General features: G+C 32.8%; 1 protein-coding gene across 1 annotated transcript; it reads right to left on the reverse strand.

Moving 5' to 3' along the window:
• Nucleotides 1-7,174: 7,174 nt before the first annotated feature.
• LOC107916405 (myosin-17) lies at nucleotides 7,175-21,915 on the reverse strand. The gene is made up of 38 exons (XM_016845685.2): nucleotides 21,350-21,915; nucleotides 20,191-20,319; nucleotides 19,441-19,584; nucleotides 19,167-19,312; nucleotides 18,915-19,071; nucleotides 18,771-18,829; nucleotides 18,455-18,614; nucleotides 17,307-17,456; nucleotides 17,085-17,221; nucleotides 16,834-16,980; nucleotides 16,611-16,712; nucleotides 16,465-16,522; nucleotides 16,279-16,380; nucleotides 16,089-16,126; nucleotides 15,831-15,957; nucleotides 15,574-15,744; nucleotides 14,731-14,862; nucleotides 14,494-14,603; nucleotides 14,307-14,367; nucleotides 13,403-13,580; nucleotides 12,755-12,960; nucleotides 12,484-12,603; nucleotides 12,290-12,388; nucleotides 11,946-12,167; nucleotides 11,303-11,442; nucleotides 10,817-10,934; nucleotides 10,615-10,728; nucleotides 10,275-10,445; nucleotides 9,962-10,117; nucleotides 9,647-9,853; nucleotides 9,028-9,165; nucleotides 8,870-8,940; nucleotides 8,662-8,761; nucleotides 8,513-8,569; nucleotides 8,347-8,403; nucleotides 8,175-8,255; nucleotides 7,759-7,841; nucleotides 7,175-7,670 (listed from the first exon to the last, which is right to left on the reverse strand). The coding sequence occupies exons 1-38, from the start codon at nucleotides 21,350-21,352 to the stop codon at nucleotides 7,547-7,549; spliced, it is 4,575 nt and encodes a 1,524-aa protein (XP_016701174.2). The 5' UTR covers nucleotides 21,353-21,915; the 3' UTR covers nucleotides 7,175-7,546.
• Between the last annotated feature and the right edge of the window lie 2,314 nt (nucleotides 21,916-24,229).

The raw sequence follows: 24,229 nt of genomic DNA on the forward strand, positions 1-24,229 counted from the left end.
TTGTTTCTTTTGGCTTATATAAGGTCTTAAGTTCGGCGGTAGATTTTTCGGAGGTTCTACTCCTACATAAAAAGCTTAGGAAAAGATCATAAGTGGGTTGAAAACAATTGCAAACGGGTTAGTTTTAAAATTTTTGATAAAATGTATAAATTGTCAGATTTTTTTGATAAAATGCTATATATTTTAAAAAATTCATATAAATATTGATAATTTAATAGATATATGGGTAAAGTCTAAGATGTTTTGGTAAATCTAAAAGGTTAGATATTTTAAGAAATCTATAAAATATTGATAAATTGATAGAAATATATTGATAAAGTCTTAAATATTTTGGTAAATTTAAAATTTTAGTTATTTTGTTAAAATATTAGATATTTTGGTAAATCTATATAAATATTAGTAAATCGATATATATATATTGGTAAAATATTATATATTTTGGTTAATCCAAAGTGTTTGGTAAAATATTAGATATTTTGATAAATTGTTAGATATTTTGATAAATCTTTAGCAATTTGGGTAAACCGTTAGATGTTTGAATAAATCTTTAGAAATATTGATATATCGCTAGAAATATTAGTAAATAAAATTTCAGTAATTATTAAGACTTGATATATGGTTTGAGAAAAGGTAAACTATCAAAATAGTCACTTTCAAATTATATTTTAGTCACTTATATTTGAAATGTTACGTTTTAGTCACTTATGTTAACGTGTTGTAACATTTTAGTCACTAAACCGTTAATTGTCGTTAATAGTGTAACAATAAGCTGACGTAACACATTAAATTATCATTTTAAACAAATTTTTTATGTTAAATTATACAATTGGTCCCTATATTTTTTCGTTTTGAACAATTTTTTTTTATATTCTTCTAACTTTCCTTTTTTTCTTTATTATTCATTCTCTTTTGTTTCTCCCCATGTTTTCCTCCCTTTTCCATATTTTTTAAATTAGTTTTTCTATGTTTTTCATTTGTTAAAACTTTTTTATGTTTATGAAAAAAGAAAAAGGCAAAAGTTGAAACCAAAATAAAACTTACTTTGCATATTTTTACCACACAATTACAAACCATCGCCTACCGTCGCATTACTTAACCAATTTGGATCTCTCAATAACCTAGTCCACAAGCTTGCCTCACTCGAAGACCTTGACAGTCATGACTTATAGCAGTCCACCCCTAACAAAGTTCCCCGAGCCCATTCCCTTAACCTCCTAACCATCCCCCACGACCACCTTATATATCTTACCTACAACATTCTCACTCTCTCGAAACTACATTGTTTCACAAATTCTTCAAACGAGCTCTACACTCTCAATAACTAAAACGACCACCATACGAAACTTACCATCAAATTTACCTAAACCTAAACCAGTTTAGTTCCATGCTTCCTTTCTCTCTTCAATTCATCCATGCTCGGCTTCCAATCAAACTTGCTTGGGAATATCCAAAAAGGTTTAGATCAATTTTATCGTTTGCTTAATTTTATTCGTCAGAAAATAAAAGAAATAATCTACACGATTCTGTAAAAATTTAGAAACAGAAAAAATTTGTTTTGAATATAAAGAATTCAATTTATGTTTATATTTGATTAAGGACATGACTTTTTATATTAATTAACTAGATCCAATTTAAGTTTCAAAATTAGGTTATATTCAAATCAAGATTCGATTAAGAATTATTGATATTCGGTTTTGAGTGAAATTCAATATAGAAACCATGTGAAAGAAACAATGACTTGGTTTATTTGGTGGACAAAAATTATATTTTTGCAGTGAAGAATATGATAAGAGAGAAAATTAAAAGGGAAGAAGAAAAGGAAAATAAAGAAATAAAAAAATTTAAATTGTTCAAAAAAAAATATAGGGACTAGTTTTAACAAATAAAAAATATAGAAAAACTACGTTACAAGAAATGGAGAAGGGAGGAAAATAGAGGGAGAAGGAAAAGAGAATAGAAAATAAAGAAAAAAAAAAGTTCAGAGAATATGGGTACATAATATCCTTTCATTAGCATTGCATGGTTGATGAAAAGTAAACTTGGCCATGGGTCATCCATCTTTGTGATGGATGGCTTGATCACTATTTGATAGCGATTGACTTTTCATGAAGGAATATGTAATGGTTATCATGAGATAAAATAGGATTATATTGGAAACCGAATATTATCCCAAAGAGATCAAGGATATCATATGAGGGTAACACACTTATAACAAGGTCATTGGGCAAGTATTAATTAGTTGCTTTCGTAATAGTATGTCGTTGGGGAGAGGTCAGTCACGATACTATAGTTGAATGACTTCGTGATTAAATGAGTTCATAATTAATAGGCGAAAAGTTGAAACTTAATTATAAATCATTTGAGTCTTAACTTCATATGTCTAATCGATCCCTCCGCTAGCTCGTTGAAACCAAAATTGAATTACGTGTTTAAATAAAAATGAATGGAATTAATAGAATTAGAGAAATGGGAAATATTTAAGAATGCTTATGATTTTCTTCAAATTGGAGAAATGAAATCATTGAAAATGAACGTAGGTTTCCAAAAATCGAAATGGAAATAAAAATAGAAATGAAAATTTGCAATCCTATATAGGATTACTTAAAAAAATGATGGAAGAATGAGTTTATATTTTTGGACTGTTTTGTAGCCCAAAAATGAAAACACCATTCAATCATAGTGAACATGCTGAGTTGTGATATATTGAACGAGTTTTCTCAAAATTTTACTGGGGGGTAAAATCATCAAAATTTTACCAGAAGATAAAATTGTCAAAATTTTACTGGAGTAAAATTGAGATGAGAAATTTATTTAATATGCAAATATTAAAATTTATTTTGAGAAATAGAAAAACTTAATCGAGTTGAATCACATTACAGAGAATTGAGTCAAAAAGGCTCAGGAATATCTCGTAATTGGACCCAATGTAAGAGAGACCCAAAACCCCTCATATAACATGAAGGGGGAGACAAACCTAGTAGAATATAATGGTGAGCCGTTCAACCCTCTCTTACTCCAAGCAGGACGTTGGTTTTTTTATTTAAAATAAACCTCTACAACTCTATAAGGGTTCTACCTTCTATTCCTATAAATAGATGACACCGATAGAGCTATTAACACAACTATTAAGAGATTATTATTCTGCCGAAAAATAGAAAGAATTTATTCTCAAATTTTAAATGTATTTTTACAGAATAACAATTTTACCGGTTAAAGAATAGAGAATTTCTTTTTCACCCCCAAAAAGAAAATTTTTTCTAATTCCGTGTTTTGGTTCATTTGGTTCGAGCCCACACTCGAAACAGTTCGTGGTACGAGGATAGCGGAGAAGATCATTTGGTTGAAAGTCAGAAAATATTAAGGATCCACTTATCAGAAAACACAGGTGAGTATTCGATTAAGATTTATTGCTATAAATATCACAAATCAGGAGGAATTTTCAGAATTTTAATTTTTCACTGTGCAAGAAAATCGTTTTCAAACCGAATTTGTTTCCAACAGTTAGGATAGTAAACATTGTATTGAATTTAGTCGTAGTTGTAAGCTATTTTTATAGTAATCCAAAATAGTTTTAACTTAGTGAGATTTTAGTCTGTAATCCAGTTCTGTTGCGATGCGCGTACCCGAATCCGACAAATGGGTCAAGTAAAGGCATGAATAGTACAATCCCTACCAATAGTATTACCAGTACCCCCATCACGATACTAAATTATTATCCTCATAGCCACACTAAAAACTCCCTCGCCTGATTAGATTTCCTAAAATCCCCAATTAGGATCTCAGCAATTTACAAAAATGGAAGAAAAAAATGAAGGCGCTCAAGGAACAATTATCTTCCAATCAGATAAGGTATGAATAGCAACAAATATTTCTCTGAGAATAGTTAGAAAAACAAAGACATATGAATTTAAGGGACGAAAGAAATGAGAAGATTATTGAAGAGTTGAGAGCGATCGAAAAAGCCTAGAGGCAAGCCCTCCAGGAGAATGAAGATGAGACGACTCACTCTACTCACATACAACAGATGGCACTAGGAGTACAAGTGATCCTACAAACAATAGCATTAGCCAGAGCTAATGGTTGAATAAAGATGTGTTCAATGAGTGTTTTATTTTGGTTAGCAAAATTTTGAAATCCTAGACCACCAATATTCAATGATTGGCATCATGTATCCCAGCTAACCAATGCCAACTTCCTTCTATTGTTAGCACTCCTACAAACAAAGTTGTGTACCATTTTTTTTCAAATTTCTTGTAAGAATCACCATTGTTTGCATGAAAAAGTTTGATATTGTCATGACTACGAACTTGACTAGTGTAACACACCCTACTATGGATAGGAGGCTTGCACTCCATCCTCTAAGTCGACTTCAAACTTTGTCAAGCACACACTAGTACTTATTCTTAGTGATACGTTTATGGAAGAGTAGAATAATTGCTAATATGATCAACAGTCATATCATTTGTGTTTAAACAGAAATGGATCAATCTTTCGAGTACTAATCTTGTGACCCAAGTGAAGACTAAAAAAGTCGTAATATATGTTTGACCATTGTGGCTTGTCCCACATCTGTTTTATAGAAAATCACCAAGTCCTCTTCAAAAAATAGATGTGATAAAGGTGTCCCATTTTTTCTAAGTTTAATAGGCTCCCATTCTTTACGCTTAATTGCATCATGAATGCTTTGGCCAAGACATTACATCCCAAAGCACAAACATATATGGAAATAGGGGATTCTTTCATCGGATTCCTCTTGCCCTGAAATCTTCGGTTAAGGACCCATTAAAATCTTTGTAAAAGATAAAGAAACAGAATGCATAATAACATGGGCAAAATTTTGTGGAATGCATCCATCTATGATTGAATCATTTAAAAATATCGTCTCACTCTATCCTTTTTCCAATCTACTTTAATTACTATTCACCCCATTTTCCCTTTATCAATCCTCCATCAATTGGAGAACCTTTTTAGGCAATTAAAATATTATCAGCAATACATCTCTTGGGTATGAAGCTCACTTGATTTTAGTCAATCCATAATGGAATAATTGGCTTTAAACTATTGATAGTTGTTGGTCACCACCTTATAAAGCACCGATGACAAACTAATTAGCCTGAAATGTGAAAAATTCTTAGGATCACTATTTTTAAAAATAAAGACTATTAAGTTTTGGTTTAACTCCAAATTGACGATGCTTTTGCCAATGACATGTCGCACCAAGTTATAAATATCATTTCCCAAAACCTACCATCGGCGTTGGAAAAATTGTGTGTGCAAGCCATAAAACCAGTGGTTTTTGGAGGAACCATGTCAAAAAGCATATTTTTGACTTCTTCATTCGAAACCTTCTTTTGAAGTGAATTCAAGATGTTTGAATCAATAATGAGAAATCTACCACTTATATAAATTATAAAACTAAGAAATAATCGCTCTTTTCAAAGTGACATCATTGTATCACTAGTCACTGCATAGATCTTCTTTTCTCGTAAAAGTTCTATTATAAAAGTATTTCGTATTTTAGTCCCCCTTGTGGAATTCACTCACATCTAGCCTTCCAGTTCCACGGGACTTCCTCTAATTCAAGGATTTTCTCAAATTTAGTTCTAAGGTCATTGTCAAAATACGAGAGTTTTTGGACTCATTTTTCTCTAATACCATTTGGATTCCCTTGAGCATGCCATAATAATCTTTTTCCTAGTCCTAATATTATCAAACAGTTTTTATTCCATTTTTTAACAATCGTGACAAATCGTAATGAAATATTATTGAATTATTGCCTCATTGATTTAACAAGCTCTCCAAATAGCTTATGTGTTGGCCAACCTAAAAATAATTGAAATAGTTTTTTATAGCTTGTCGATTCACCGACTCCGGCCTTTATAAAAAAAGGTTGAAAAAGCCTCGATTTGCAACCATTCAAAACAATTTCGTTCTACCTTTTGTTGAAACAGAAGTTGGACAAACTAGAGAGATTACATAACAAATCCAAATTGTAAATGAATCAAAGAGATAAAAAGAGAACTGACACGCGATATTTATTAACGCAATTCGGATTCACGAATCCTACTATACGAAACCTCACTTAGAGAATGGTTTTGCTCAACAATTTATTCAGTACAACTATTGGCAAAAGCCTAATTTACACTTCCCCAATGAATAATTGCAACCCCAAAATTGAACCTAAATTGTTACAAATTACTACCTCTAAATACAAAATAAATCGACAACCTAGCTATTTATAGCTTTTCCCCAACATTGATGAATAGCCAAGAGATAAGAAACTATCACTAATTTAAACACTGATTTTATCTAAATATTTATCCTGACAAATAATCCCATAAACAACATCATAATCATATATCCCATGGTTGCTAGAAATGCCCTTATCCGAGAAGATAAGGATAAACTCTAACAAATCAAATAGTTTAAACTTTTCATGCTACTTCAAAATATGCGTGATGGTGCTGATAGCTCTGAAGTATTGGGCACAAAAGTCACATATTGTGTTGTTCTATCCCTTATTCTAACAGGTTATGGAACAATAGAACAGTCATAACTCCGATAGAGATCTATGGTCTAACTTATCTCTTTCTAGGTGATAGATCACAGTTCCGGGGTTAAGCGACTCCCAATCCAAATTGCTCTAACCTTTCAAAGATTATACCCTACTCCAAGTAAACTTCAAACCTATGAACCCCGAATCCCTGATATTATCCACAAACATGAAATTTCGAAACCGGTCATAGCCTCCTGAAAAAATTGACCCCGTCATCAATCAAGAACGAACTAAAGATCCAAAATATATAAAAGTAAAAAAAAAAAAACAATTTATGAAAACTTATTTGATAACATATTAATTATAAAAGTTCAAAAATTATATAAAAGTTAACTTTTTAATTTATCAAATATTATTATAATTTATAAATTCTATAAAATAAAAAATTATATACAATTACATAGAATATAATTAATTAAAAAGTATATAAAATTTTTGAAAACTTAAAAGAGTTTATAATAAAAGATAAACAAAGACTGTCGAATTAATGTCGGTATATGACTGAGCCTAATCCAGTGTCAGAAATACAGTGAACAAAAATAATTTATCACTTTTCACAAGACATGCACATTTTTTCTCTAATAAATATTGAAAATACTTTACATGCAAGAAGTCAAATAGTCTAAAAGAGTGTTTGTTCATCATATAAAATTACAGAAAAGACTGTTATTACATATTTCATTGGCCTATAAAAAGTGGCACTCTTTTTTCTTTTTTCGAGTTACAATAAAACACTAACAATGACCAAAGAATAAAAGATTACAATACTTGAATAAGATTCAATTTAAAAAATAAAAATAAAATAAGAAAAAGAAACCCCTGAGAACCCCAACTATTAAGCTTTGACCCTACAGCAAAAACCTCCAATCTACTATATGAAAAGAAAAGTCTATTATAATTACAGAGTATGCACATATTTAGGCAGCACATAAATCCTGGGGTGTGCAAATATTGCAACAGAGTGAAGGGGGGGCAAAGGGATGGCTTCACTCATTCCGTATGCTGTAACAAGAACGAGAAACCAGAGTGTCCACGAAGCAGAGGTGGTGGATCGATTTCAGCCACCTCTGTTTGTTGCATTGACTTGGAGATATCATCCATAGAGAATGGAATGCTACAAGAGAAAAGACCTAAATGTTACAGCAACGGGAGAAGAGCAATACTACCAATAAAAAGGTTATGTATGTGATGATAACTGGTACCTTGAATCATCATCCAGTAAAAATGAACTGCTGACAGCATTGTTGGAGTCCTCAGTCATCTTAACTCTCATACTCGCAATTACCTGCAGCGAGAACATTTTTGGGCAGAAGTAGCCGTTATATCAAAAGATAATGTTTGAGGTATTTTGTAACAGATAAAGGGTAAAGGACAGTTCTATATGTAGACACAAAAGCAGGAACTGGTGATGCAATCGAAATCGTGAATTATATGGTAAGGCAAAGACCATAACAAAACTATTAAGAATTTGTAGGACAAAGCAAGGTTCCAGGTAATTCAATAAGAATCCAGAAATGCATGCACACATATCCAACTGTGAGAATCATGTTGTGCTAGCTCTGCACTATCAGAAAGATTTGAAAGGTGAGGAATAAAATGACCAGCATTTTTAACTTACATCTGAAGATACACTGTGTGTACCATATTTGTCATCCCAGTACATTGTACTTATCCTGTACAGCTGCTGTATGCTAAGCACCTGGTATTTGAAAAAACCAAAAGGAAAAATCAGAGAAATGAAGTGAGAAAAGGAGGATTTAGGAGGTGCAAAAGGTGTGTAAGCAACTCACAGGGCAAAGATCATTGGTTATCTCTTTCAAGGTCTTTTTGGGCTTCTGGTGTATGACCTATTTTGGAAGAAAAATTCAAATGAAAACAAAGTTTAATGAGAGATTAAAAAAAAGAAAAGAGCAAAAGTTTAAATGCCATGGTAACAGTGTAGCACTAAAGACAAACCAGGAAGCCAACTGCTTGTCTAATATGCCTCAGCTCATCCCAAGCTGAGCCTGCAAACTGAAAGTAAAGCAAGCATTCAACATTTCTTCTATTAAAAAATCAGTAAAAAATTGAGGTGATGATTGCTTGTTAGAGTACGGTGTTGCTACCTCCTCAGTTGCATCATGGCACCATTGTTCCAGCTCAGCTAGCCCAGCTTTAACGTACTCCCCATTGCTGAATGAGCAACATTCACGCCGCAAAAGAAGGCTGCAAAAACATATTTAAAATGTAAATAAAAATAGTTTGATATATGATAAGCAATCAAGAACAAGAAGATAGAACCTCAAAGTTTTGGTACTTTTTTAGTGCATTTACCTATTAAACAATTGAACATTAATGAATGAAAATGTCTGAGTGAACACTTTGCAAATTAAGAATGAAGGAACCTGCAGGGACAAGAGAGCAAAGAGAATTATGTTGCCATAATGGAAAGCAATTCACTTTTGGTCAAGGCATAACTGGCCCTCACTCACATAATTGGCCCTCATTGTCTTCAAGTAATTGTTTAAAGTTTTCACTATGCTTTGCCAGTGCGCAATAAGAGCTTGTTGAGCCACAGCATTAGCTTGAGAACGTCCCTTACCTAGGCTAGCCCGGGAAGTTCTGGGTGCCTGCATTGTAATCGTAATGGACATGAATAGGGAGCAAAAATGATTTCGTTATTGCAAAAAATAAGAGTACTTAACAACACAAACCATTAACATGGCTGCAAACAAAGCAACAGTGTTGGGTCAAAAACCATTTATTTGAACTGTTGGCTGTCAGTTTTACCTTAAACCACAAAATTCAAACATATCTACAATCTATCCTAGTTCTTAATAAATATGCTAATTAGAAGAAATATAGAATGTGCAGTGACAAATAAATCATAAGGGTGAGCAAAAGTGTAGTTTAGGTTACAAGAAATCCACAAAAGAGCTGGTTACAGAATAGAAAAAGCAGAAATCGATGGAAAAAAAAGAGTAGCTCAGGTTTGATTGCATATAAAAGACCTCAAGTCTCAATTTTGAAACTTGAAAAATGAAGCAAATTATAGTATTTTCTCCTATTATTGTAACTGCTAAAAATGTCAGGCAGAATTGCTTTATATACCTGAATACATGATGCAAGCACTGGAGATATCTCCTTTTTCAAATTGTCCCTTATCATTCCATATATCTTCTCAAGGAAGGCTGTCAGTTGCTGTTTGAAAAGCAAAGCTGGATATTTTGCTTCGACTTGTCGTAGGTCATCAAGACCACCAAGCAGCCGGCCATTAAGAAATGAGAAACCAGCAGTTTGTGGAGAACCTCGAAGTCCCTAAGAGGTTAAGTCAGAAGACAAAAAGGAAAAGAACTAAAAAACTCAATCAAGCTGCAGGTTGAGGTAAATGTATGACAGCAAATATACTTTAAAGGTTATCCCTACTTGAGACATCCTTCCAAATAGAGAAGCTGAAGTTGATCTTCGCCTTTGAGGAGTTAGGCTTGCTGCACCACTTGCTTTGAGCGTGCGTTGCAGCAGCAATAGTAGAGTGGATGAATTTGATAACCAATAGGATAACAAGTCATTATTATCCGCCACCTAGAGTAAGGCAATATTTTAAACATGAGTATTTATACAGCAATAAAAGAAACAAAAGAAAATTACTGCTTTATAAATTATCCCATTGAAAAATTTCCATGCAATCTGTCTTGAATCAAATTGATCAGCCACAAAATAATGGTTGATTTGTTAATACCTCTATTGATGCCCCTATGGTTTGAATTATTCGATCAAAAATACTTGTTCTTTCAACTTCAAATGATCTCCAATGGAGCAGGCATTTATATATTAGGCAAGCAGCAACTGGCTTGCCCCCGGAGAATCCTAAATCTTGAGAAATACACTTTATTAGAAGCTCCTGATTCTCCTGCACCAATCAGAATAAGGCCATTAATTGTAGTTCATCAAAGCCTTCCAGAAAACCAAAACAAAAAATCTAAACCTCTTGATAAAGATCATTTTCATGTTAATAAGTAAGCATCTTTCTAATGGCCAAAGGAAAGAGGTATGCATCTTTTTCAAATTTCAGAACTGACCTGTTGCTTTTCATTAAGAGACTTTTGGGGCTTCTCCTCAGTCTCAGTTAACTGTGGATTTGGTAGCGCTTTCTTTATTTCTTCATTCACAACATTACCATTCTCAGGAGTTCTCTGAAATTTCAGAAAATAAAATACATAACATAAACCTCCATAATATACAAGGTATTTAAAAAAAAAAAGACTTCTAAGCAACCAGTACCTGAAAAATTGTCGTCTTGGGTCTCGCTGCCAAAGCTCTGCCTGTTGGTGACATAGAGAGTGCTTGTTGACGGAGTACCTGATTCTCTGATTCTAAATTAGAGAGCTTCTCTTCTAGCCTGAACCATGGGAAGAATAAAAAGTTGACAAAGGCTTAAGCTGTAAATCATGTCCAATCCTAGTCATACAATAGACCATTATATACACAAACTGTTGGTGTGAGAGCTAGCAGCCAAAGATATTTAGTCAACCTAATCAACAATGTAACACATGCGCAGATTACAGTAACTCCAAATATAGTTGACAAAACTATGGCAAAAGGACCACCATAAGATCGAATGTCTTTGCTGCAAATTATCCAAATAGGTAATAGCAAGAAAAGAAATGGAGACACCATAAACAAGCAATGTAATCATAACTGATCCTACTGAAACAGTAGTGATCAACCAATGAATTTATTTTCAATATCATGGTATTAGTGACAAACCTCTGCACTGAATCTTGAAGCTGATCTACTTTCTTCCCATCATCTTCAAGCTTCTTAGTCAGATCCACATTTTTGGCCTGCTCAGTGGCATGAGCTTGCTTTGCCTCCTTAGCTGTTTGCTTTTCAGCCAGTAGCAAAGCCTGTACGGATTTAGAAATTCGTTCATCAGAGTCAAGAGATGCATATTTGACACCAAAGGCCAGGAAGCCTCCTCTAATCACCAAAGGTTAAGGCAGCAATGTTTTTGAGCAAGCATCTGGTCAAAGGATAAGCTCCTTCAAACTTAGATCACTTGGACTTCGTTCCTCTTGTCCAGATAAATTTGTGCATATACAAATCAAGAGAATCCAGAAATTGTCTAAAGAAAAAGTAAAACACCTACAGATTTACATTGGAGCTAAAGCATTTGAGCAGTACAAACCATGCAAACTCCATACAAGTAGAAAATATGATGCAACGTATGAATATAGGGCTCTCTCAAATGCTTTCTGATATACCATCCTTGAATACTAGCATAACCAATTTTTTTCTTCAAATTACGAAATAGAAAATTAAAATAATCTTTCAGACACAGCATAATCAAACAGCCACACTCTACTTAAGGAAAAATTATATACCATCTCAGACAAGAATGGATGAATACCTTCAACTTCTCAACTTCAGATGTCAACGAATTTATCTTTTCTGTATCTTGAACAATAACAGGAGTTTCTTTGACAACAGGAGGTGCTTCCTCAATGGCTTTTCGTGCTGCCTCTCTTTCCTTGATAACCATAGATTTAGCTTCTTCCACTTGTGATTGCATTTCATGCAGTGCATCTTGCAATTTTGCAATTTCTTGAGCTTTTGCCTCCTCAAGATCAGTCTGCAATTAAGTTCAAATAAGAATAGCATAGACTAGTAAACTATAAGAATACCACCTACAGCATTAAACTATTCAAGTAAAAAGATAAAAGGCTTTGGTAAGCAATAATATAACTACGCTACCCTCAATCGCTTTTCAAGTTGCAAACGCCATGTAAGTTCCTCCACCCGCTTCTCTAGCTTGTCCTTTGCCGCCTTCAAAGCTCCAGTTTCTCTTGCAGCCTAAATAAATTTAGAAAAATCGGGTTTAGCTTGGATAAGCAACCAAATATGTATTAACATTTTGACATGTATAAATTAAGCAGCAAAAGACAAACCATTTTGAGCTTTCTGAGCTCTCTTCTAGCAACTCTGCACCTCCAGCCACACTGTGAAACTAATACAGCCTTCTGAAGACTCTTATAATAAGAATAAGCTTGGTGGCAACGCCAGTGAGCCTGCAGACCACCAGGAGTTAAGAACCAATAACATTTATCATAACTAAAGAGTTAAAGCCCTTTTAAGCACTGATATGTTAATAGTAGAACTTCCCATATGGTAAATACAGTATCCTTCTATGTTTTCAATAAAGATGTCAAGTTACTCTACCTGTATGATAATGGCAGCTTTAGTCTGCTTCCTGAACCTAAACTCATTACGAGCAGTCATCGACCTTAATCCCGTCTGCAATATAATTGCAGATTTCCTCATTGTCAAATAGGATTTTCTGTCAATGTGTCGGCGCAAATTCTTCTGAATATTCAAAGCTCCAGCTTCTCTCCTCAGCTCATCATATATTTTGCGTGCCATATTACCTACAAATTGTGGAAGGAGATTAAATCAGAACTCCAAGCCAGGTCCATAAGGAAAAAAAAAAAAGAAGGAATGAACCTAATAACTGAATAATTGAAAGGGAAATGTTATACTTTCCAAAAGCAGAGACAAAGAGCTATTCTCCTAGCACAATTTTGAAACTTGGATTTGTTTTTTACCTCATTTATTAACAATTTTCAACACCCAATGCATCAGGATGATTAATTTTGTCACTATCACAAAGCGAAAAGAAAATTACAACAAAAACTCCCAAAAGTTCTAAACATACATCTCAGTCAGAATAACTGTCACTGTTTTCACCTCTAAAATTCTTAAACACAGCTTACACACATCTAGACATTGAAAAAGCCAGTACCATGGAGACATGACCATTTCTAGCGGGAAACTATAGAAGGTAGGCTTTAACAGAGTTCAAAAAAACACCTCTCAAATAAGACTGCAGACTGATAGCAGCCCCACGTAATGAGATGAATTCCTTGCGAGCAATATATGTACGAATCTGTCGCTGAATGGTCCTGGCTGCATTTCCAAGCACCTCTGCTCTCCTAGCATCCAACTCTGCCATCTGACCTGCTCTAAGGAAAATCTTTGTCTTCCCCACCTGCAAATACACATCATCCAGGAAAAAAAAGGAGACAAAAAACACTGTTATACAAGGCCGCAAAGAAATGACATTTCTTGAAAGTGAGCAAAAGACATTAAGAACTTAAAAGATGTCAGCAAGCCCATGTTAACCAAAAGCACTTGATACTTCTGCAAGAGCTTTCACAATTGCAGCCATCCTTTTCATTTCACAGGGTGAAGGAGGGAGCATACCGCATTTCCTTCCCTTGGAAAAGTTGGTGACAATATTTTATCCCATTTACATTCTTTTTCTATAATATATAACTGGAGAGAGTGCAGCAAAGATACACTTCAATTGGGTATATCATTTTCTGAAGCTAAACCAACTTCTAAGAACCCTACAGATTATGTACTTTCAATGTATTGGCCAAAAAGAAAATTACTAAAACTCCAATAAAGAATAAAAATATTATTTTCAGCAATGAAATAGAAGGAATTCAAGAGAATTTAACTGCTTATTAGGTAAATTTACAAGGATCGAAGCTCAAGTTGCAGATGAATAAAGTTAGGAAGAAAGGTGACTTTCTCTGTAGGTTGATAACATTTTCCAAGAATAAGCAAGCAATTTAAGGATCCTATTAAAAAAATTCCAGTTAAGTATGGTAACCAAAAGAATAACTATCACCAATCACAATATTATTTTGCCAGATTTATTAAATAACAATGGATACACAATAAAATGAAAATGATAAAAAGAGATTACCTGATATCCTTTCAGTCCCTTCTTATCAAGTATCAGTTGACAAGCAACCTTATCATCGTAACTGAAGAAAAGAGAGAATACCAGATGAAACTCTATTAGTTAGTTGTTGTTCAATCAAAGAAAATCATAGCAGATCTTCTAAAATGTATACAAGCATGAAACACCTAGAACCATTACTCAAACTTACTTTCCTTCCAAAACATCTGGAGCAAGTAGACCAAAACGATTGAGAAAATCGTAAAATGTACGTCTGGTAGGATATCCAGCACAGCTGATCCTAATTGCTTCAAGAACACCCTAGAAGAGAAACAAATACAAATTTTAGTCAAGACCAGGTATGAAAACCAAAATATAATGAACCAAGAGAATCTTGACAGGTAACACTAAGATTCAACAATGGCATTAATAGCATATAAATACTCACACCACAGCGTAATTGTTGAATGACATTGAAATTCTCAAAAATAGCAGGCTTCAGGACATTATTTGGTTTCACACATCTAATGTAGTGAGGTTCTGTAGCACTCAAGGTCTCCATCAGAGATTGAAGTTGTAGCTGCAATTTAGACAAATTGTTAACAATTTCTCATTATCAGAGCATAAAAAAAATAACAAAGTTGTGATGCATGGCAAGTCTTTCAAAACCATTCAAGCTTAGTGAACAGCCAATATGCTATCCAAAGTAGAGCAACCAACATAATGAAAAATGTTATAAGCAGGTGGAAGCACTAAGCATATAAACCATGACCCAACTGGAGAAATAGAAGATCATAAAAGCATAAGTTGACTGCTAATGCACTGGAAGTAGTAAATGCTTGCCATGTCTTAGCCAACTCGCTGTCATGATTTAAGCCAAAAGATAGTCAACCAGGAAATTCATATTTTTAATCAGTTTTCATATACCAGTTTCCACGAGTTTACCATATTTCAAGCTCTGGAATCAAAGTAAAACAGAGCACCATTAGCAGTTAACTAAATAAAACCCTACAGTAAAAGAAGTCGTATATAAGCTGGCCCCAAATTTAACAAGATAGGAAGGATGAGCAAACTTGTTGGGCAAAGGAGTAAAATATGTTACAGCCAGGGCATTAGCAATATAAGCAAGAAGTCTATCATATCTATATGCTACAAGCAAACTTACAGATAAGGAGAAAGGACAAGCAAATCTCCGTGAAAGAAAGTTAAACCAACAATAGGGCAGCTATAAATGGAATGTTGTAATCACATAACTCTGCAACTGAACAAGAGAGATTGACTGATAAAATACCTTGAAGCGCGATCCAATGGAAGAAAATTTTGATGACTTTGATGATTCTTCTGGAAGTGGAGGAAAAAGACTTCTCACAAAAGAACACTCTGATGCAGTCAACAGAGCTTGATGCTCAGCCACAACATAATCTTTGTTTTTGTCCAGAAACTGATTTGCTTGATAGGTCACCTAGTCAGTGGATAAAGACATCAAAAATTGTGAACAATCTACAGCCAACAAGGATAAGGTTCATATGCTAGGAAAAAAAAGTTTACCTCCCCTGCATAGTGTGAGATAGTAAAATCAGTACGGGAAAGCTTTGGTTTGATAAAACGCTTATTATTTTTGAAAGTCTGGTACAACTTCTGTGCAAAAGTCTCATGAGTAGACTTGGGGAACATGCTGCATTGATGAAAATAAGCACAAGAACATTGGCCAAAGGGAAGAATAAGAGAAAGTATAGAACTAAATAAATTAACCTATCATAGATTAAAATCATTTTGAACCAAGAATTATTAACCAAAGCAGCATACCAGGCTTCATCTAAAAGCGCAATTATTCCTCCAGGCTTCTGTTATATATTGGATTACACAAAATAACATATTAGAATAAGGGGGAAATGAATACGACAGAACAAGAAAGATGCAAAATCTATTTGCTGATACAAAAGTATCTTGCAATGAAATAAAAAATTGAAAAACTATATGAAAACAAACTATAAACCTTTTCAATTAGGTCCAAGACATCTTGATTATCAACAAACTCGATGTAGCTCCAATTAATTTCTTCTTTTGTATATTCTTCCTGCTCCATCTTGAATACATGCTGCAAACATATATTACAATGGATGATAATCAGTCTTACTAAATCTCCAACCCATGGCCAGGCCTATTTATGAAGAAATCTAACCTGATTGAAATGTTGCTGCAGCTTTTCATTCGTGAAGTTGATGCAAAACTGTTCAAAGCTGTTTTAAGCATCACAAGTCAAGCTTGTATTGGAGTAATATTACTATTACAAAAGCAACTTCCAAGTCTGCAAAGTTAAGGTGTTACCTATTACACTTAAAACTTTCAAAACCATAAATATCAAGAACTCCAATTATTGACTTTGAGTTTGGATCCTGTCCAATCGACACATTAATTTTATCCACAAGCCTGGAAACAAGAATGTAGATAGAACAATTAATATTTAACATATACAAAAAAATAAGACAATTTTAGTTCAAATCATTAAGCAGGAAAACAGAAAAGGGCACCAGTTTAATTAGTACTATACCAGTCAAATAACCGAGAATATACTGTTTTGGCCAAAGCATCCCTGCTGGCAACTGCATTCTCAGGGTCAAGGCTTCTTGTGATAATTTCTTCTGGAGTTACCATGACACGTTTGATGAGGGCATCTTCCAAGCTCTGGGCATCACACCTATTAATGATTTTGATTGATGAGTAGGAAAATATAACTGTTTAACAACCATTAAGAGAATGCAACATACACGCTGAGAATATGGAAATGTTAAAGATAAATACCTAAGAAGTTCGGCGGTCATATTAAGGTGGAATCTAGACTTTTCATCCTTGACGACTGAGGAATCTATTTCCTTTCCCTTGGCAAAATTAATGTTCCCAAGGTGAAGAATCGCAGCAACTACTCTAAAAATTGACTCCTGAAATTTAAGGTGTATCATTTGTATTAATAAAACATCACAAAAACACAAATGGCCTGAACTCTAAAAAGTGATATAGTATCACCTGTTCTTCGTCATTGATTCCAACAATATCCATAGCCCTTCTGGTTGCAAGATACTCGTGAGCATCATTTACACCATCCAACTCATAGCAACTTGATTGATTTAGATAATGGAAAGTTTTTGGGCTGCCCAACTTATATCTTTCAATATCCTGCAGAATTTCGAAAATAAAAATATATATATATTTTACAAATACAAGGATCTATGTTGCTCAGACTTGATTACGAGTATCAGGTGTTGGTACATGTCTAGCTGTTGACTCATCAATTTCCTTGAACTTAGGATAACATGGGAAAAGGGTCCAAGAGGAGGATAAGGCTGCAGGGACTAGTTTTTGGCATACAAACATATATATAAATAAGGTTACACGATTTATTTGTTTGAACATGAGAGTTAATTTCAAGTTATGTGATAATTGTAAGGGATGGTGAACATATCAATATGTTTTCTTGCATATATGATAAACGTAAAGTCAACTTATTGAAGGGGAACTATGAAATTCAACGGTTGCATATTTTAAGGAGATTTGGAGGTCTACTTGTGCAGAACTGGGCTCAAAAGGCTTAATTCGTATTATCTCAAGGCCCAAAATCCAACCTCATTGAAAACTATACTTTTGTTTACTTCCTAACACAGCAACAGGTAAGTACAAAAAAATAAATAAATAAAAATAATGCAGAGACCGGTTTTTTCAAAAAAAATAAATAAATAAAAATAATGCAGAGACCGGTTTTTTCTCTTTTATATGTGAAACCAAGAAGAAGACATGACCAACCACATATTTTCCTTCTTTCTTTTCTCTCTATTTTACTCTCTTATTCTTTTTTCTTTACTAATTGATTTCTTGTTTTTCTCACTTTGAAAGTTCCCAATGATTTTCACCTCTCTCTCCTCTTACCCATGATGTTAACAGTAAACTAGAGATCTCTATTGGCTTTGGGGTTCAGATCAAAACACGAAGACGAGTTCAAAGGTTTTACCAACATCAAACACAGATATCAAATCATATCAAGGTCATTTTGTGTCAACACCCATCAATCTCACTTTTTACCGAGTCCAAGCAACAAAGCAGGGGATCACTAGCAATATTAGAACTGCTTGATGAAAAGAACATAAACATCAAATCAAAACCAAAACATGGCAACACACCTCAGGTGGTGCAGCACACAGAAGGTAAAAGCAGTGGTAGTTCCTCTCAGGATCAGAGATTTGGCAAACACGAGATCTTTCAAGCAAATAGGTTCTGATTGCTGCCCCAGATATCCTTCCATTCTTGTCAAATTGGATTTCAACAAATTTACCAAAACGACTGCATTGGGAAGTCTCAAATAAAATTAAGGAAACAATGCCAAGAAGAATACTAAATATGCATAATCTGTTGTAATCGAAATCAACAAATACTCTAGCAACACTATAAACTCATAAGTTATCATATTTCTATAACGCTACAATAACAAGTGCACACCTTGAATTGTTGTTCCTAACCGTCTTAGCATTGCCAAATGCTTCAAGAACTGGATTGGACTGCAATATTCAGTAGCAGAACAAGAAATAAGATGAAGAAAATTGCGATCAATTTTGTTCTCCAAAAAGAAAATGTACAGGTTACCTCCAAAACTTGCTGTTCAACTGTGCGCCCTTCTACTCCAGATCGCCCACCCAAGAATGCAAGATATCTCATGAGCATTTTTGTGGTCTCAGTTTTACCAGCACCACTTTCTCCACTAACCAGAATAGAATTGCTTTTGCCTTCATTAATCATTGCCCTAATTTTTTTTATGAAACAGCACAAAGTAAGAATTCAAACAAAAATAGAAAGCAAATGTCTACCATGGGATGAAAGAGATTGATAACTAATCACCTATATGCAGCATCACCAACTGCAAAAACATGGGGACTTAGTTCTCCAAAAGTAGCTCCTTTATATTGTTCCATCATATGAGTATCATAGAGATGAGGTAATCTTTGAAATGGATTTACTGCGATCAGGATATTGCCGGTGTACGTCTAAGACAGTAAATGTATTAACATGGTAAGAATATGCTTCAAGTTCTTCCTTTAGTATCTAAGTACCTCTAGCTGTTGGTACATTTATATACACACACATATAAAACGAAATACAAGTATTGACTCACATAGATCTCATTAAGTTCATATCTTGTAGCCAAGTTTTGCAAAACTCCAGGTTCGTGCAAATATGAAAGCTTCGTCATGTCATCTACTCCACCAGGTGGTGCTTCTGTATCTTTTGGAAAAGCTTTTGATATATTTGTGACAACCTGCACAAAGCAATCCAATTGATTATATCTACATATATGCACCACAACCATCAACTTAGCTAACAGAAAAACATAGAGAATTTCCTCAGTTATGACCCAACATAATCAGGAAATAAACATATTGTGCCAATGTTCATTCTCATGTTTTTCCTCTTTCTTTTCTTTTATTTTTATTCACAAGGGAAGGCATGAGTGATCTTGTTTACTCCAGACTCAATATGCACTTTGGCCACCTTTATCGTTACAATAATAATTTATCATTACGAATTCGGGGGGAAAACATGTGTAGACTCAGACTTAAAACCCTCTCTTATTTTTATATCTTTTATATTCTTCAGCATTGCGGGCAAACTCTGACCAAATCATTCTTCTTTACTAAAGAAACTACATTTTGTTCCTATACTTCTAGATAGAGCATCATCTACAATAATAGTATTTCATCAGTTTCTTTTTTCCATTTTTTCATCTAAATTATGAGCATCAGTAGCTTCAAAGCAATAAGTAAGCACTCCATTGCTCGAATTTCCACTTACAATTACTTACCATGCAAAAACAAAACAGCTCCATTAATACTAATTAAGAAAGAAAAGATAAGGGAGCACTTACAGTTTTTCCATGTGGGGTTTTAACATGAATCTCATTTCCATTGATACGAATAACTTCTCCATCAATCCATGCTAAGCCAGGATCTTCAACCCATACATGAGAACCTATAATTATGTTATCTGGGCCAGCCTGAAAATTGAATTTTCCAAAATAGGAAGTCAGATAGAGAAACTTGAACAACATGGAAGCATAGGAGATATATATCAAATGTATAGCCTAAAAGTCACAATGATCAAGAAAAAGAAAAATCTAAGCTCAGGATAGTTAGAATTCAGAAGAACCTAAAGCTAGAATGGATAAGAAGGAAAAATCTAAGTTGAGTTAGGGATATTCAGAGAAGATAATAATTCGTTAGTAACATTCTTTCAGAAATAACACATAGTTAACCAGAAGTCAAATGTTATATAGAAGTAAAAAAGCAGCAAAAACCATTCATGGAGAAACTATAACTTTTAAAAATAAATTATTCTTCGAATTTTACAAGTACTTTTAACTTGGAACATAAGGCAGTAATCCAAAAGACATCACTTCCTTACACAGATAAGTGCTCTCTGAAACATAAGGTACCTTCTGAACACGAATACTAAATGATAAACTAAGGTCATTGAAACATCAATGTTTGCTTCTAAGCACATTAAGCTAACTCGCCTATGACTACAATTGGCTGAAACAACTGCAACATAAACTGAAAAATGCAACCATCCAACCTAAAAAATTGAACATAAAATAACTGGCAGCTAATTCAAGCTAATCCCTCATTTATTTGCCTATTCAAACCAATTCAATCACCAAATGAATCGAAATACCCATTCAAATACCTTGACTACACTGCAAATAAATCATTGACATACAAGTTTCAAATGCTATTTGAGATACATTCATCCCAGAAAACTGCCTCCTCCTATGCTCTGTTAACAAACCCCACTTCCCTTCGAGCTTACAGAATTATCAAATAGACAAATTACCCACTTCCTCAAATTAGAATTGCATGCAAAGTCAAGTCAAGCAGGGAAAACAAAGTCCAATTTCAAATTTCACAAATAGCACACGCCACAATCTTGTATACTCAAAACATACAAGCAAAAGACTAGATTTTGCTAAAAGCAAAAGTAAGAGGCAAAAGAAAAACAGAAATATATTGAAGTGAGCCAGTCCTTACCATTGAAAACAGCAAATAAAAGCCCTGATGTTTCAACTCATTCAAGTACGAACTCTCTTAGAAAGCCAAAAAACCCCCCAAATAAACTTTCAAACCCAGAAATCCTCTGTTTTTCTTCTCTTCCTTGTTCAAACCCAAAGCTTGAAAGACCTTGTATATTCAAAATATCACCCCCTCTCTAAACTCTGGGTTTCCTTTTATTTCTTGTTTCTTCCTCCTTCCAAACTCTGGACAGTCTGTTTTTGAAAAAAAGATATAGGTTTTTTGAAGTTTCAAAAAAAGATCGAATTTTTTGAGTTTCAGTTGTTCTTTTTTTAAATTCCTCTCTCTCACTTCTCTGAATCAAAGCTATTTGGCGTTTGTGTGGTCAGCTGAGGATAGCAAGGTGTGGGGACAAAGGGTGGGTCCTACAGACCAACCTCTACCTCTCTCTCCTCTCTGCACCGTGCTTTGAGGACCTGTCTGTGTCTTTTTTTTTTCCTTCTCTTTCTTTTCTTTTCTTTTCCCCCAAACAGTCTTCAAAAATGAGACGCCAGCTTCAATATTTTGGCTAAATTTAAATCCAGGACGGTCACTGTTTACTAGTGTTTTTTTAAATTGCCTTTGTTACGAGATTTGCCCATACTTTTTGCCTTTTATAACTTTATTGCCATTTCCTACAACAAATATAAATCATTTAATATTCAATAAAATAAGATTCTGTTTAGTTGATTTTTATTATTAAATTCAATAATTAAAAAATAATGGATAAATTGTAAAAGGAATACCGAACAAACACAATCTCAATAAATAAATCATTTTGAATTATTGTGAAACTAGTTTCTATTCATTTTATAATATTTTAAATTTATAACATTATTTTTTATTTGAAGCCATTGATGAATTTTTTTTCAAAAATAATTAAAGAATTGAAAAAATTAATATAAGTAAAAAAATATTTTTTTAAAATATTTAACTAATTTAGAATAAATTATATTAATATTATTTGATCTTAAAAATACTTGATATTAAAACAATGCAAAAATGTATGTGTAGTTAAATTTAAAAAAAAAAACTATTTTAGAGTTCTCAAATTAATTTTGTTTTTATTAAATAAATCAAATATATGTGAAATAACAATTAATGAAATATAAAGTACATGTAATTTGAGTATTAAAAATAAATTGGTAAAAAATTGAAGAATTTATATAGTATAAATTAAAACACAGAAGGATGTTTCTATAATTTAACCATTGCTTAAATATAATGAAAAATGTAAGTGGAAGCCCTCAATAGTTAGAACCAGAAACAAGAAATATCTTTCCGTTAATTAATCCAGTTTATAAAGAATATATAAGTTAAACTCTTTTTAGTTCGATTGGTATGAATAATATTATCATTATAGAAAAATATAGATTCGAATACATTGAAATGTAACTTTCTTCTATTTATAGGTTAGAAAATAACTAAAATGTTTACTAAAAAAAGTTTTTGTGTACAAAAAAAAAAACCCCGTTGAATGCCTTTGCTTTTAGTTTATTGGGTTTTTTACACAAATAAGGTGAAAAAAAAACAAATCTACTGAAATAGTGTGTCAGAAAAAGTATTTACCAAAATAGGTTATTTTTTTATTGGAGCCTATTAGATAGGCGCCAATGAATAAAAAATTAATAAAATTTTTTTTTATATTTTTTTAATAATTTTTTTAAAAAATACAGGTCAAAATACGGTCATCGGGTCGGGTCGGGTCGGGTGGCGCCTATCAGGTAAGCGCCAATGAAGGTGCCTCATAGAGAGGCGCCAATGAATATTGTAATTTTGTATGAATATTGTAATTATTTTATAATTAAATTTGTATTTATAGTTTTGGATTAGTATTTTGTATAAATATTGTAATTTTGTATGAACATTGTAATATTATAATTTTGTATGAATATTGTAATATTGTAATTTGTATGAATATTGTAATGTCGAGATATATTGATATATTTTAATTTTTTGTATGAATAATGTAATTATTTTATAATTAATTTGTTAGTAATTTAGGATTATGTTATAAATTTTTGTGTTTGTAATTTTGTAATTAAAAAAATGAATTCAGTTAATTTGTTTCAAAAAATCAATAAATACTGTTAAATAAATACAAAATCAAATAAAATTTAATTATATAAAAGTTACATTATATAAAAATTAAATTAGTTAACAACAACTATATGATTAAAAAAGTCAGTTATAATTAAACTTTTAATAAAATGATTTTTAATTTTTTTATAATTAAACTTTTAATAAAATGATTTTTAATTTTTTTATAAACTTTATATGTAAACTCACCAAATATTAAACTAAACACAACAACTTATAGCTTAATCCTAAATTACTAATAAATTAAATTTTAAATAATTACAAACACACAAATTTATAACATAATCCTAAATTACTAACAAATTAATTATAAAATAACTACAATATTCATACAAAATTACAATATTCATACAAAATACTATTCCAAAACTATAAATATAAATTTAATTATAAAATAATTACAATATTCATACAAAATTACAATATTCATTGGCGCCTCTCTATGAGGCACCTTCATTGGCGCCTCTCTGTGAGACACCTTCATTGGCGCCTACCTGATAGGCGCTACCCGACCCGACCCGTTGACCGTATTTTGACCCGTGTTTTTTTAAAATTTTATTAAAAAATATAAAAATATATTTTATTCAAAAAAATTATTATTTTTTTATTCATTGGCGCCTATCTAATAGGCTCCAATGAAAAAAGTAACCCATTTTGGTAAATATTTTTTCTAACACCCTATTTCAATAGATTTTTTTTCACCCTATATGTGTAAAAAACCCTAGTTTATTCTTTAACCGGTTAAATTTTTCGCATGAT

This window comes from Gossypium hirsutum, chromosome D10, assembly GCF_007990345.1.
Source record: "Gossypium hirsutum isolate 1008001.06 chromosome D10, Gossypium_hirsutum_v2.1, whole genome shotgun sequence".
Lineage (NCBI taxonomy): Eukaryota > Viridiplantae > Streptophyta > Magnoliopsida > Malvales > Malvaceae > Gossypium > Gossypium hirsutum.

Bases quoted from the DNA above. Each gene is read 5' to 3' on its own strand.
- LOC107916405 (XM_016845685.2), bottom strand. The intron at 9,854-9,961 runs GTAGGGATAACC...TTAACCTCTTAG, and splicing joins TATTTGGAAGGATGTCTCAA to GGACTTCGAGGTTCTCCACA. The intron at 7,842-8,174 runs GTAAGTTAAAAA...TTCTCGCTGCAG, and splicing joins CACACAGTGTATCTTCAGAT to GTAATTGCGAGTATGAGAGT.